The 14,318-nt window shown below is 50.0% G+C and overlaps 1 protein-coding gene across 1 annotated transcript in view; it reads right to left on the bottom strand.

The window, feature by feature from the left end:
- FCGBP (Fc gamma binding protein) overlaps positions 1-14,318 on the bottom strand; it is a 213,687-nt gene that overhangs the window by 9,459 nt on the left and 189,910 nt on the right. The window contains exons 20-21 of the mRNA XM_065420358.1: positions 3,846-4,186; positions 430-1,003 (exon numbers count right to left, since the gene is read on the bottom strand). Of these exons, the coding sequence (XP_065276430.1) occupies positions 430-1,003; positions 3,846-4,186 (915 nt within the window). The remainder of the gene's footprint in view (positions 1-429; positions 1,004-3,845; positions 4,187-14,318) is intronic.

The raw sequence follows: 14,318 nt of genomic DNA, 5'->3' as shown, positions 1-14,318 counted from the left end.
GACCCGGACGTCCCAGGTGAGTGTAACAATTGAAAAGGCGCTCCACTTGCGGCGGTCCGATATTTTGGATTTATCATCTGGTCACCCTACCTCAAGAAGAGTCAATGATGCTCATCACATTGCAGGAGGTGCCTGGCACCTTAAAGGATCAGGCCCATAAAGGGATGATTGACTTAAAAATTGGCATCATCTCATCTCAGACTCCCATGTGTCATTGGCAGATGTTATATATTCACAGTGAGAGCCACCTTAGAAATACCATAGACAGACAGGCAGAGATACTGTAGGTACAGTACAATCAAGAGTCCTCATATCCCAACCACTCCTCAAAGCACTAGGCCACACTCCCTCCTAAGGAGAAGAATAGAATGCAGGAGTGCTGACCCCCAGACCCATTTATATAATGTTGGCATTCAAATCTGTACTCACGGCATCTGGCCAGCTGCCTCCATTCCCCAATCCTGACCCCCTCCAGCTGGCAGGCGTCCGCGTAGGCCTTCAGGGCCTCACACAGGGCTTTCCTATAGCCGTCGTTGTGGCACAGATCGTACACGCAGTTGTCCAAGTAGACTGTAGGATCCACCTTGCTGTGGCACTGGCTGAAGGGCCCATCTGAGACCTTGGCTATCAGGCCGCACGAGGCCTCCTCCTTGTACTTTCTGGCTATGCTGGGGGCACAGGGTCTGCAACCTCCAATGCAATCGTGCCAGCAAAACTGATCCTCATCTGTCACTGCTAAGCTTTGCTCCTGGAGAATGACACTGGGATCCTGATCCTCGGCTGGGGTCCAGAAGTCATCGGAGGGGTTCCCATTATAGTTGCCGCACAGGCCGCACAGGCTGTCGGAGAAGTCATTAGGGACGGTGACCCTCAGGTGGTTGTTCCAGTCATAGGACACTCTGAGGTTGAAGTCAGTGCGGAGGACGAGGGAGGTGCCGCTCTGATAGAGCCGAAGGGCCCCGTTGTTCAGGGAGATGGGTAAGTGGGCCCTGGTGTTATTCACCTTCATGGTGAGAAAGAAAGGGCAAAGGTCACAATCGATGGCACTAGTCTGTCATTTACATTTCATTCTGACCTCCGCTCAGATTAGCAATGGGCCCCATGCAAAATTTTCACTGAATCTGGTCCCAGATCGGAGCCAGAAATAGTTTATAGCACCATGTTAGATAGAACTGGCTGGAGAAAAGTAATTCTTTATGGTGGAGGATTTCAATATTTTGAAAATTGGTTCTGTCCCAATTTAGAATAAATCTAATCAATTGCAAAATTTTCTCTGAAGGGAAATGGAGACCTGGCTCTGAGGCAGTCCTGCTGGCAAGATGCAAAAGAGCCAGGTCAGCAATCTGGGAGAAAATCAGGTGGGTTTTGGAATTTGCATGGTTTCCATCAGAACATCATTGAAATTGGACCATCTCTTCAAAGCCTTTTGACTGTGACAAATTGGCAAATACTGAAGAAAACTATTTCATTGGGATTTCAAAAGGACTAAGACTAGGAATTGGTGAGGCCAACCATGGGGGAGGGGGACGGCTCTGGTTAGAACCGTTAGGGAGCCATCCCTGTGGGGGAGGGGTCTATGGTATTGCCAATCTCAAGAGATCAAAAATCATGAGTCAGACCCTAAAACTTATGAAATTGGCCCCAAGAAATAAAGAGCTTCTTTTAAAAGGACTGCACTGTGATTTGCGGCCTGTCTTTTGATGTTAGAACTCTCCCTGCCCACCTCAGTGCGTGTCTGTGACAATTCGTGTTGCCCACTCTCCTCAATTTATAGGGGAAGGGGATTTTGGTCCCTGTTGCAGGAGCTGTCACCCCCACATTTGCCTGTCCCCTGTGCAGTAATTAATCCTGTCCCCCAGTCACCCCGTTCTGTTCTCTCTGCACCCATTCCCCCCCCCATCAGTTCAGCCACCTCAGTAAGCCCCCATTGCCCACCCTCCATCGGTCCAGCCCCACCCCAGCCCACAACCCCATCAGTCCAACACCCCCAGTTCAGCTCCCCATTCTCCACCCCAGTAGTACAGCTCCCCTAAGTTCAGCACCCCAGCCCCCACCTCCATCAATCAATCCCCCCTCAGTTCAGCCCCAGCCCCTGCCCTCACCCCATCAGTCCCAGACTCCTGTCTGCACAGTTCAGCCCCCCACATCCTCTCCTCTGCTCCTCCTGGGATTCTTCAGTCCCCCACACACAGTCCCAGAGAGGCCTGCAATGGGATGGGGGCAGCTCCTGGGGCTCCTCACCCACATTTGCCCCTTCCCAGGGTGGGTGCTGCGGGGGGGGGGGGAGCATAGGAGCTGTCCCATCCCATTGCTTATGGGAGAGGGGAAGGGAAGGAGCGGCACCACCCTGGGCAGCTGGACTCTTTGCTCCCGTGAATCAGAGTGGTGAGCGGAGAGGAGGAACTTTGCTGGCTCCCAGCGGGGCTGGACTTCGCCAGGGGGCTGGAGCTTCTCACGCCATCACCAGACAAGCCCCAGCCCCCAGCGAAACCCCAGCACTTGTGAAGAAAACACAAGACTGGCACTGCTGGGCCTGTGTCAGCTAGAGCCATTAGGGAGCAGCTCCTGAGGGGGAGGGGGCCGCGTCGGTTGGCGCCATTAGGGAGCAGCTCCTGTGGGGGAGGGGGCTGCGTCAGTTGGAGCCATTAGGGAGCAGCTCCTGTGAGGGAGGGGGCTGCGTCGGTTGGAGCTGTTAGGGAGCAGCTCCTGGGGGGGGGGGGGGCACGTCGGTTGGAGCCGTTAGGGAGCAGCTCCTGGGGGGGGGGCACGTCGGTTAGAGCAGTTCCTGTGGGGGACAGGGCTACGTTGGTTGCAGCCGTTAGGGAGCAGCTCCTGCAGGGGAAGGAGCCATGTCGTTTAGAGCCATTGGGGTGCAGCTCCTGTTGGGGAGGGGGCCACGCTAGTTAAAGGCATTGGGGAGCAGTTCCTGTGGGGAGGGGGCCATGTCAGTTAGAGCTGTTAGGGAGCGGATCCTGGGGGGCGGGGGGGCTGTGTCAGTTAGAGCCGTAAGGGAGCAGCTCCTGCGGAAGAGGGGGTCACGTCTGTTAGAGCTGTTAGGGAGCGGCTCCTGTGGGGGAGTGAGCTATGTCAGTTAGAGCCATTGGGGAACGGCTCCTGTGGGGGAGGGGGCCATGTTGGTTAAAGCTGTTAGCGTGCGGCTCCGGCGGGGGAGGGGGCTGTGTCAGTTACAGCCGTTATGGAGCACCTCCTGTGGGGGAGGGAGCCACGTCAGTTGGAGCCGTTAGGAGCAGCACTTGAGGGACAAGAGGTCTCAAGGAGATGTCTAGAATGTTCCGGGGCCCCTGAGGCATCTCGGATAGAGCAGGCTCTGTAAAGCACAGCCCCTGACCTGCCTACATGTGCCTCAGTTTCCCCATATCTTAGAGCTGAGGCAACATCCTCCTGGATCCGGAAGTGGGGATTCTCCTCAGGTGGGGTCTCAGAAGGATCCCTGTTACATTAGAAATTACAAGGGAACTTGCAGAAGGATGGACTCAGCGGAGCTGGGATTTGCCCACTGGGGTACTGGCCCTGCACCTGCATGACGCGCCAAGGGAGATGTAATGCCCAAAGTCCTCAGGTCTATAATTTATCTGGCATAGTACAGCAAATCCCATGTGCTTGTGACAGAGCAGACAGCTCCCCACACCAAGTCACCCACTCCTCTCCCCTCAGCGCAGCACCTTGTGGTACCATGCTGAGGAATTGGGGTCAGTGCAACTCTGAGGGGACAGCGCCCCTGACTGACCCCCACACACACGCCATCCCTGCCACACAGCACCCGCTAGCGCCACACTGGGCAATTGTGCGTAGCAGCGGGGTGGAGATGTGCACCCAGCACTCACCCTTACAAAGCCGACCTCTGCCCTGGCCACTGTGATGGTAATGCCATCCACCTGGATGGTTAGCGACCCAATGTATGAGACCTGTGTGTTCCCCCATTTCCCACTCTCAGCCGTGATGTCAAAGGAGTGCGGGTCACAGTCACACCCGCAGGTCTTGGCCACGGTGTAGGTGCAGGTGCCATGGATGTCATACGGTCGGCCATCGAAGGTGTGGTAATGCAAGTAACCCCCAGCCCAACACGTGGCCGCAGAAACTGGCAAACACTCTGGCTCCCCATCTATCATCTTACAAACTGTTCCTTCCTTGCAGAGGACCACACTGCAGGATGACGTCGGAATATCTAGCCGGAAAGACAATTGAAAGACAAGAAACACCAGACTAATCAGTTATATTTACAAGCAGAGAAGGGCTGAGGGACCGTAGGAAAAATCGGAATTAAATTGAGTCTCAACAGAATCCCACAGCCTGTCTGTGAAACGGACGAGATGATCGATCATTCTTTCCTTTCTTTTTTTTTTTAATGAATCATGGTTATTAGGGTAGTGCCTAAGGCCCAACTGAGAATGGGACTCCACTGTGCTAGGTGCTGTGCAAATCCAGAGCAGCAGACGGTCCCTGCCCCAAAGGGCTTACAATTGAAATAGACAAGACAGCTATCTGTCCATCTGTCCCCCCACATCACTTACTATATCTTTCTGTCACTCTCTCTGTATCTATCCATCTATATCTATCTGCCAACTCCCTTTATATCTGTCTATCCATCTGTCACCTACTACACCCTCTATATTGATCTATCAACACACAAACATCTATCTAGTCCCATACATATGCCCTTTGCACCATTCATAGAATCATAGAATTGTAGGACTGGAAGGGACCTCGAGAGGTCTTCTAGTCCAGCCCCCTGCACTCAAGACAGGACTACGTATTAGCTAGACCATCCCTCACAGGTGGCACAAAGGAAACAGAAACCTCTGACAAGTCCCCTGCTGGGAAATCACCAGCATGGATGGGACAATAGCAGGCGTACAGCCAGCAGAACAAGTTCCTAAATCTCTGTCCCTGCAACACAGAGCAGGCAAGGAGAGTGGCTGGGATGTGATGGGCTCTGATAATGTTCAGCTGACTTATGACCCATAGGGGACAACAGTCAGTGCGCTCAATTTAGAGCAGCCCCCAGGCTACACCCAGGGAGAAGATCTCGGAGTGTGATCAGCTCTCTGTCAGCTGCCCATCCTTTTCTGCTGTGCACACCTGAAGCTCAACAACACAGAGACTCTGACCCAACAAGTCTTTCCATTTTTCAAGCTGAGATTCTGTATATTATGGGTCGGGGTTCAAGGCTAAATAAAGGTGGCAAGAGAGTGAGAAGTGGGAAAAGACATAACAAAAACTACTTTACTTACTGCTTGCACCAATAGCTGCTGAGCCATACCCAGATTTGGATTCAATCCCAATGCTCAGAAGCCCAAAAGGAGATGTGGGGTGCTCCATGGTTTCTCTCTTAAACCCTTTGCCAAGGTTGTATTCAGCCCAAGAGAACCCTGTGCCTGGAATTGGCCTCCATGCAATGTTTCCCAAGGGTTCCTTATCAATGGTGATGCCACCAGATTCTGATGTTTTGGCTGTTATTATTGCGTAGTTCTCATACTGGTCCTGTCCATGGATGTTATAGGTCTGGCAATAGCCAGAGACATCTGGGATCATCAGGAGAAAGGGATCATACACGATTTTCCCTTTGCTTCCACCAGTGCAGAAGAAGATGACTTGGATCCCAGCACTAGCAGAGATGTACAAGGGATTAGGGAATTTGATTTCAAATGTCACAACCTGCCCAGCAACCAGGTCCTTAGTGGCTCTCGCCCTCCCAGAATGATAATCAATGTGAGTGTATTGGGAAGCAGCCACATACACCAGGTCAAATTTGGGCTGGAAGGATAAAGGAGGTACGATGAATGTGGTGCCCCAGCCAGACACTGGCAGGAGCTGCTCACTCACGTAGTCACATTTGGTGTGCTTTGCAACACATACGTGTCCACTATAGACGGCAACGGGATTCTGGGACACGATCCTGGTGCCGGATAAGTCATCACGGCTTTGCAGCTGGACGGCCTGGTAAGCTCCAAGTGGGATGACCAGTTTTGTCCCTGCTATGTAGGGTTTTCTTTGGAAAGTGACAGCCCCTTTGAGGTAAACTTCAACAATGGTGGGATCCTTCCAGGCTACTACAGCAAATTGTTTATCAAGACCATCTGGATTCCCCAGTGGAGTCACCACATAGTACTCTGTCCCGAGCTTCTCCACAGGGTACACTACAGTGGTATCAGCTGTATAGCGCTTATAGTTCAGAGCGAGGATGGAGATCTCATGTTCAGCCTGGATGATGACCGTGTGGTCAAATGTGTTGCTTCCAGCCAGCTCCACAAATGCTGGGATCATCACAGATACTGTCTGTTCGGGATTTGCAGTGATAGTAGTCAAAAAATCTGCTTTATTTACTGAGATGGTGACAAACGTCCCAGGGATGTAGCCAGTGATGAACAACTTGAAGTCTTTAGTGCCATAACTTGGTAAGTGATTCTGCATGAAGACTGTGATAAATTCTGTCCCTTGGGGGCCTGAGCAAGAGGTACTGGGAAGATATGGAAGTTGAACAGTAGAGGCAGCACCAGAAATGCCTAGATTTGAGGAGACAAATTCAAAAGAGCATCACAAACCAGGACACCAACATTTTACGAGACCTGCTCTTTGGTGCCAGCCTTCCTAGGACTGATAACAAGGAGCATAGACACAGGAATGGGAGTCGGGGCTCCTGGCTTCTAACCCTGGCTCTGGGAGTGAATGTCATTGGTACATTTTACAAGGCCAGCTGTACCTCCATCTCTTCCTCTCGTCTCTCATATTCACCCCCCAGACAAATATGAGACCTAGCACTGTCTACATGAGGACTTAGGTCAGCTTATCTATGAGACTCAGGAGTGAGGATTTTTCACATCCCTGACTGACGTAGTTAAACTGGCCTGACTCTCTAGCATAGACCAGGCCTTGGAGTGTCTTACCTTTTGTCTCAGGGTCCATCCACATTTCTCCTGAGAAGTGCATTTCCCCCAACCTCAACTGATTTTCCTGGGCAGCCAAACTTCACCCTAGTCTACACACAGTGGTTGTCCCAGTATAACTATTTTGCTTAGGGGGGTGATTTTATATAAATAGAGTTATATGAATATAATCCCTGTTTGGAGCCAGTTATACTTATATAAAGATGCCTAAGGTTCTGTCTACATGAGAAAGTTTCACCAGTTGTACAATATAGTTATACAGGTATTATTTTACTGGTATAACCCGCTAGTGTGGACACCTGTATTCCAGAATAAGTGTCTTCTTTCATTTACACCCCTTCCCAAGCGACATTAGCTAATCCAAAAAAGGATGCTCTGTAAGGCCATGTCTACACTACAGATTTCAGCCTGCATAGCTGTGTTAGTCAGGCGTAGGAAGAGGTGTCATACTTGACAAATATAGCTATGCCAGCAAAAGCCTCTAGTGTTATGCCAACAAAACTGCACTTTTGCTGGTACAGGTTATTTCACTTGGGCCAGATTTACACTACTATGGTTGGTCTACACTAGAAAATTAGATTGACCCAGCTATGTCTCTCAGGGGTATGAAAAATCCACACTCCTGAGCAACATACTTAAGCCAACCTAAGTCCCCGTGTAGACAGTGCTAGGTTGATAACAGTGGGAGAATCCCTCCCATTGCTGTTGATCTACACTGTGCCACTGTAGTGTTTTAAGTGTAGACATCGCTGAGTGTAGTGTGGAGATTAGAGTTTAAAGTGTAGAGTTTTGCTGGCATAAGTGTATCAGGTTGAAGTGTACAAAAATCACACCCCCTAATTAATCCAGCTATGCCAGCAAAAACCCTGGTGTAGACACACTTTGTACTGGCAAGACTCCTTTTGCCTGAATAGCTTATGTTGCTCAGGAAGGTGGTTTAACTAAACCAACAAAAGAACTCCTTTTGCCAATATAAGCGGCTTATAAGGGGGCTTGTCAGTATGGCTATATTGGCATAATTGCACCGAAAAAGCTTTTGTTGTCCAGTAGCCCAAGGGCTTGTCTGTAACAAGCTACAGCACTGTTTTGTTGGTATAATCCGGGTCCATCCTAGGAGTTCTTCGCTAGTATAGCATACTGGTACAGCTATACCAGCAAAGTGCTCCTAGTGTAGACCTTGACTAAGAGTGTCTATTCAGGGGGTTATACCAGTATAACTTTATTGGTTTATATTCAAATCTCAGGTTATACCGAAAAATCCTGTGTAGACAAGTCCTTATGCTAGTAAAGCTTATTTTTTGCCCAGATACTTGTACTAGTACTGCCCTTTGTGTGTCACTGTTATAGCTGTAAAAAGTTGCTTCAGACCAGTATAGCTTATTCCCTTTCTGTATAGAAATAGCTGAATACTACAGGCCAGAAATATCCACCCAATAATTCCTGCATCATGTGGCATCATGTGTATGCCCTTAACTCTGCCCTCTTCATAGATTGGTCATTGAATGTTTTGATGATGAATGTACACTCCAGAATACCACTTTTCATCCAAGCCCTGGTCTACACACAGATTTTGTACTGATATAACAATGTTGGTTAGGGCTGTTATGCCAAATTAGTAATACCAACCCCTAATGTGGACACAGTTCTTTCAATGGGAAAGTGTCTTACTCCTTGTTTACACTACAAAGTTTTGCCAGCATAGCTGTCAGTTAGAAGTGTGAAAAAAAATCACACCACTTAGCTGACCTATGCTAACAAAATGCCTGGTGTAGACTTACAACTATGCCAACAGAGGAGTGCTTCTGTTTGCATAGCTAATGTTATTCAGAAAAGTGGTAAAGCAGATCTCTTTCTGCTGCTTTACCACTAGGGGTCTCTTCCAACATAGCTATACTAGTCAAGGCCAGGAGCGGCGCCAGGGTTTTTGGCACCCTAGGCGGGGGTCCTTCCACGCTCCCGGTCGTCTTCGGCAATTCTGCGGCGGGGGGTTCCTTTCGCGCTCCCGGTCTTCGGGGCACTTCGGCGGCGGGTCCCAGAGCAAATGAAGGACCCGCCGCAGAATTGCTGCCGAAGACCCGGAGTGCGGAAAGACCCCCCGCTGCCGAATTGCCGCCAAGGGCGGCAAAATGCCGCCCCCCCAAATCCTGGTGCCCTAGGCGACCGCCTAGGTCGCCTAAATGGAAGCACCGGCCCTGGTCAAGGTGCTGTAATGTAGATACGCTTATGCAGTTATTCCCTTTCCCTGAAAAGAAACTGGGATAATCACCTTTATAACCTTCCACACTAGGAAGGTTGTGTTTCTTTAGCTATACCAGTATAAAATGGTACAACCAGTTTGGGCAATCTAGCTGAATGGTTGGGGCTACTGTCTGGGTGGTTCAGTCCATTTCCTTTTAATGATTCTCATTTGTGATCTTTATTGATGTATCTCCATGGCAGAGAAGGGGGGCCAGTTCCCTCCTGCTTCACAGGGGATTTGTTTACCAGACACCCCCTGCAGCTTCAAAATACACTTGGAGCAGAGGACACAGAAATCATATATCAGTTACGTATCAAAATATACATTTGGTATCTATTTTTTAGTGATCTAGTGCTCAGAGCATGAGGACTGAGAGGCAGGTCTCCTGGGTTCTATTCTTTGACTCTGAGAGGGAATGTTGTCCAAAGGAGGGGTTAGGAAGGAAGGGAACAGGGAAAGATGGTGGAAGGCAGGCTTGGAGGGTGAGAAAGACTATCACATATATTGTACTTACCACCAATAGCTGTGGAGCCATACCCAGCCTTGTCTTTAATCCCAACACTCAGGACACCAAATGGGGAGCTGGGGTTCTCTATGGTGTGGTTGCTAAACCCACTTCCCAAATTGTATGTAATCCAAGAATATGCTGTGCCTGGAATAGGCCTCCACACAGTAAACTGTAGTGGTTCCGCATCAATAGTAACATCAGCAGTCTCGGCCGTCTTGGCTACAATCATAGCATAGTTCTCAAACAGGTCCTGTCCATGGATGTTATAGGTCTGGCAGTAGCCAGAGACATCTGGGATCATCAGGAAGAAGGGATCGTACACAATTTTCCCTTTGCTCCCACCAGTGCAGAAGAAGGCGACTTGGATCCCAGCACTAGCAGAGATGTACAAGGGGTTAGAGATTTTAATTTCAAATGTCACAACCTGCCCAGCAACCAGGTTCCTTCTGGATTTCTCCCTCCCAGACTGATAATCAATGCGAGTGTGTTGGGAAGCAGCCACATACACCAGGTCAAAATTGGGCTGGAAGGATAAGGGCGGTACAATGAACGAAGTGCCCCAGACAGATACTGGCAGGAGCTGCTCACTCACATAGTCACATTTGGTGTGCTTTGCAACACATACGTGTCCACTATAGACGGCAACGGGATTCTGGGACACGATCCTGGTGCCAGATAAGTCATCATGGCTTTGCAGCTGGACGGCCTGGTAAGCTTCAAGTGAGATGACCAGTTTTGTTCCTGCTCTGTAGGTTTCTCCTTGGAAAGTGACAGCCCCTTTGAGGTAAACTTCAACAATGGTGGGATCCTTCCAGGCTACTACAGCAAATTGCTTATCAAGACCATCTCGCTTCCCCACTGGAGTCACCACATAGTACTCTGTCCCAAGCTTCCCCACAGGGTACACTACAGTGGTATCGGCAGTATAGGTCTTATAGTTCAGAGCGAGGATGGCGATCTCATGGTCAGCCTGGACAATGACCGTGTGGTCAAATATGTTGCTTCCTGCCAGCTCCACGAATTCTGGGATTTGTATCCACGTTGTCTCTCCCAGATTTGCCCTGACATTGAATCTAACACCTGCTTTGTTCACGGAAATGGTGACGAACGTCCCAGGGGTGTAGCCAGTGATGAACAACCTGAAGTCTTTACCGCCATAACTTGGGAAGTGATTCTGCATGAAGACTGTGATAAATTCTGTCCCTTGGGGGCCTGAGCAAGAGGAATCTGGAATTTCTACAGGTGACACTGCGATGGAGATATTAGCAACACCTGTAGAGACAGAAAGACGGTGGAGATAGGCATAAAACGCTGTCCCAATTCTGTCCACTCCTACCTTATGAGACACCCTGTTTTTATTGGTTTCAGAGTAGCAGCCGTGTTAGTCTGTAGCCGCAAAAAGAACAGGAGTACTTGTGGCACCTTAGAGACTAACAAATTTATTTGAGCATAAGCTTTCGTGGGCTACAGCCCAGTTCATCGGATGCATAGAATGGAACATATAGTAAGGAGATATATATACACATACAAAGAACATGAAAAGGTGGGAATTGCCCTACCAACTCTAAGAGGCTAATTAATTAAGAGAAAAAACTTTTGTAGTGATAATCGAGATAACCTGGTATGGTTTTGTCCAGTATCACGGACTGGGGATGCCATTTTGAAGAGCACACCAGTCCATCCCTGCCAGCGTGACCTCGCATGCACCATGTATGACAGATCATGGCAGCAGGGGAGGACCCATGTCATTCCTGGAAGTACCAGAATGTCTGGTATTCTGGGGGTGCTCAGTAGCTACCCTAGCTGAAGGTCTAAGTGTAAGGGGACTGTTGCCCCCTTACTAACATTCAGTGGGGGTGTTTTGGTTGGCTAGCTCCCAGCACTAAAAGGGGAAGGGTCGATGGCAAATCAGGAGCCTGAGACTGACAGTCCCCAGGAACAATGGGGAGAGGCCAATGTTCCAGATCAGCCTGATTGACAGGGCAGGCAGGCTAATCAGAGAGTCAGGAGGCCAGGGGGGTCCTGTCCTCCGTGTGAACTGGAATTGCCTGGGTCAGACAGAGTGGGCCCGAGCTAAGTTGCTGGGAGCAGAGCTGCAGCCCAAAAGCCAGAGCACAGCCCAGAGAGAGCAGACCTGTCCTGGGGGCAGAGCTGTAGCAACCAGAGCCAGAGGGGCCAGAGAAGCAGCCCAGGGAGCTGGAGGCAGAGCAGCAGCAGCAACCGTGCTGAGGCAGTGTGGAGCTGGGGCTGGAGCTGGAGCTGGAGCAGTCCGGAGCCGGGTGCAGTGAGCAGCTGGGGAGAGGAGGGGGACCCTGGGCAGTGGGCCCAGCACAGGGAGACGTCCCCAGCCAAGAGGCTCTGCAGGCCAGACTTGGAGGGGGATCAGAACCCCGACCAGGCAGGGGCGACGCTGGGGAAAAGGGTCCTGCCACCTAGAGCCTGAGAGCGTGTGGCCACCGCCAGAGCAAGTGTCCGACCCGCAGCGTCTCTGCAGCACAGCCAGGGCCAGAGAAGGAGGCCTGGGACCTACAAGAAACAGACTGTGACCTGCCCTGACGTTCCAGAGACACTGTTTGTAACGTTCCCTGCCACAGAGCAGGGTGATGTGTTTTCCTTTAACCTTTCCCATTTTTCCTTATTCTTTCTTACAAGTTGTTTAATTAACAATTAATTTTATTTGCTTTAAATTGTATGAAATGATCAGTGGGTCAGGGAGGTGCCCAGTGCAGAGAGAGTACCCCGGAGTGGGGACACCCTAGCCCCTGTCCTGGGTGACCACAGCAGGGTTGGGGGTTGAGCCCCCCAGGAATCCTGGGCCCAGCCTTGTCGGGGTTTACGAGGACTCTGCCAGACAGGAGAGTGGAAGGGGAGTCCTCAAGGGCAGGGAGGCCTCTGGGTAAAGGAAGTGGGAGCGAGGACTCAGATCCTTTCGCTAGCCCACTTCACCGGGGTAGTGCAGAAGCCAGGAAAGTTCCCCACAATAGTGAGACCATTCCCCCGCTTACATAAGGTTTGATCCCCTCCGTCAACTACCTGCATATGTGGCTGCTGTTATTTGTCCAAGTCCCATTCCCCTACCCCTCTGAGCCAGTCAGCCCCCTACACACACACATGAGGCTAGATATGAAATCGTGCCTGTGATAAATGAAAGGGGAGGTAGCTCCCTTTTATGGACACCCAGCCAGCCAGTTAGCTATAAAATTCCTTTTAATAGCTGTTCTCTACTTGCTTTACCTGTGAAGGGTTAACAAGCCCACAGGTAAAAGGAAAGGAGTAGGCACCTGACCAAAAGAGCCAATGGGAGGGCTAGAACTTTTTAAAATTGGGGAAAACCTTCCCTTTTTCTGTGTGTTGTGGTTCTCCGGGGAAGAGGGGAACAGGGAGCAATTATGCTGTGAGAAGCTTTAAGCCAGATATGAAAATCATCAGATCATATCTAGAACTACTTTTTACAACCCAAATATGTAAGTAGATCAGGGATGTTTAGAAAGACGCAATTAGGGTTATTTCTTTTATTTTTTATTGGCTTCTGGACTCCACTGTGCTAACCCCAGGTGCTTTTGTTTTGCGTGTAACCTTTAAGCTGAACCTCAGGAGAGCTATCTTGATGCTTAAATTTTGTAATTGTTTCTTTTTAAATCTAGCAAAAGCCTAAGTTCCAGATGTATTTTCTTTCTTTTTGGTTTTAATAAAATTTACCTTTTTTAAGAAAAGGATTGGATTTTTGTGTCCCTAAGAGGTTTGTGCATATATTATTTAATTAGCTGGTGGCAACAGCTGATTTCTTTTATTTTTTTCTCAGCTCTTCTTGGGAAGGGGGGTGAAAGAGCTTGAGGGTACCCCCCAGGAAGGAATTCCCAAGTGTTCCTTCCTGGGTTCTCAAAAGGGTGGGGGCTTGCCCTTGGGTTGTGGCAGCATCTACCCATCCAAGGTCAGAGAGAAGCTGTGACCTTGGGAGGTTAATACCAGCCTGGAGTGGCCAGTATTAATTTTTAAAATCCTTGCGGGCCCCCACCTTCTGCACTCAAAGTGCCAGAGTGGGGAATCAGCCTTGACAATGCCCAAAAAGGTGAAAGGCCCTTTATTCTGTCTCTGATCCAGCCAATCCTCTGAACCTTGGGCCAAACTGAAAATGTTGCCCTTGAGGTAAACGTCGCCGTATTCCATTCCCTGAGACAGCCAATCCCTCCCCTCAATCTGGGGCCAGTCTGGAACCAGCACCCTAGAAGCGAGAGGCCCAGTCTCCCATTCCCTTAGCCCCTGAAATGTTGACCTCAGTATCTCATCTATGATCACTTAAACAGTCAGTGACAACTCTGGGAACAGAGCCCAGATCACCTGCAAAGCTACTGGCCCAAGGTTCCTTCTTTGTCTAGTTCTGCAGCTGCTCCTACCAGCTGGAGTCTCTGGCAATTGGGGCAAGGGGGGAAAGAAAGCACCATCTACTGCCCCCGCAGAACTCTTCTGCACAGTTCTGGGCCCAGGGGGTGCTGTGTGGAGTGCTGGCCCCAACTGGGTCCCATTTTGCCCCCACCCCCAGCAGAGTCACTGTCCCTGTTTTCTCAATTTTGCCTCTTTCACAAGTGTCCTCCATCAAATCAGCTACAATCACTCTTCTTTCTCTCGGCAGCAAGGCTAGTCTAAGTCCACCTTGAAAGGATTAGGT

The sequence above is a fragment of the Emys orbicularis genome, chromosome 20 (genome assembly GCF_028017835.1).
Source record: "Emys orbicularis isolate rEmyOrb1 chromosome 20, rEmyOrb1.hap1, whole genome shotgun sequence".
Classification (NCBI taxonomy): domain Eukaryota; kingdom Metazoa; phylum Chordata; order Testudines; family Emydidae; genus Emys; species Emys orbicularis.
Note: the sequence above shows the minus strand (reverse complement) of the source record. Positions and strands in the feature narration are given on the sequence as shown.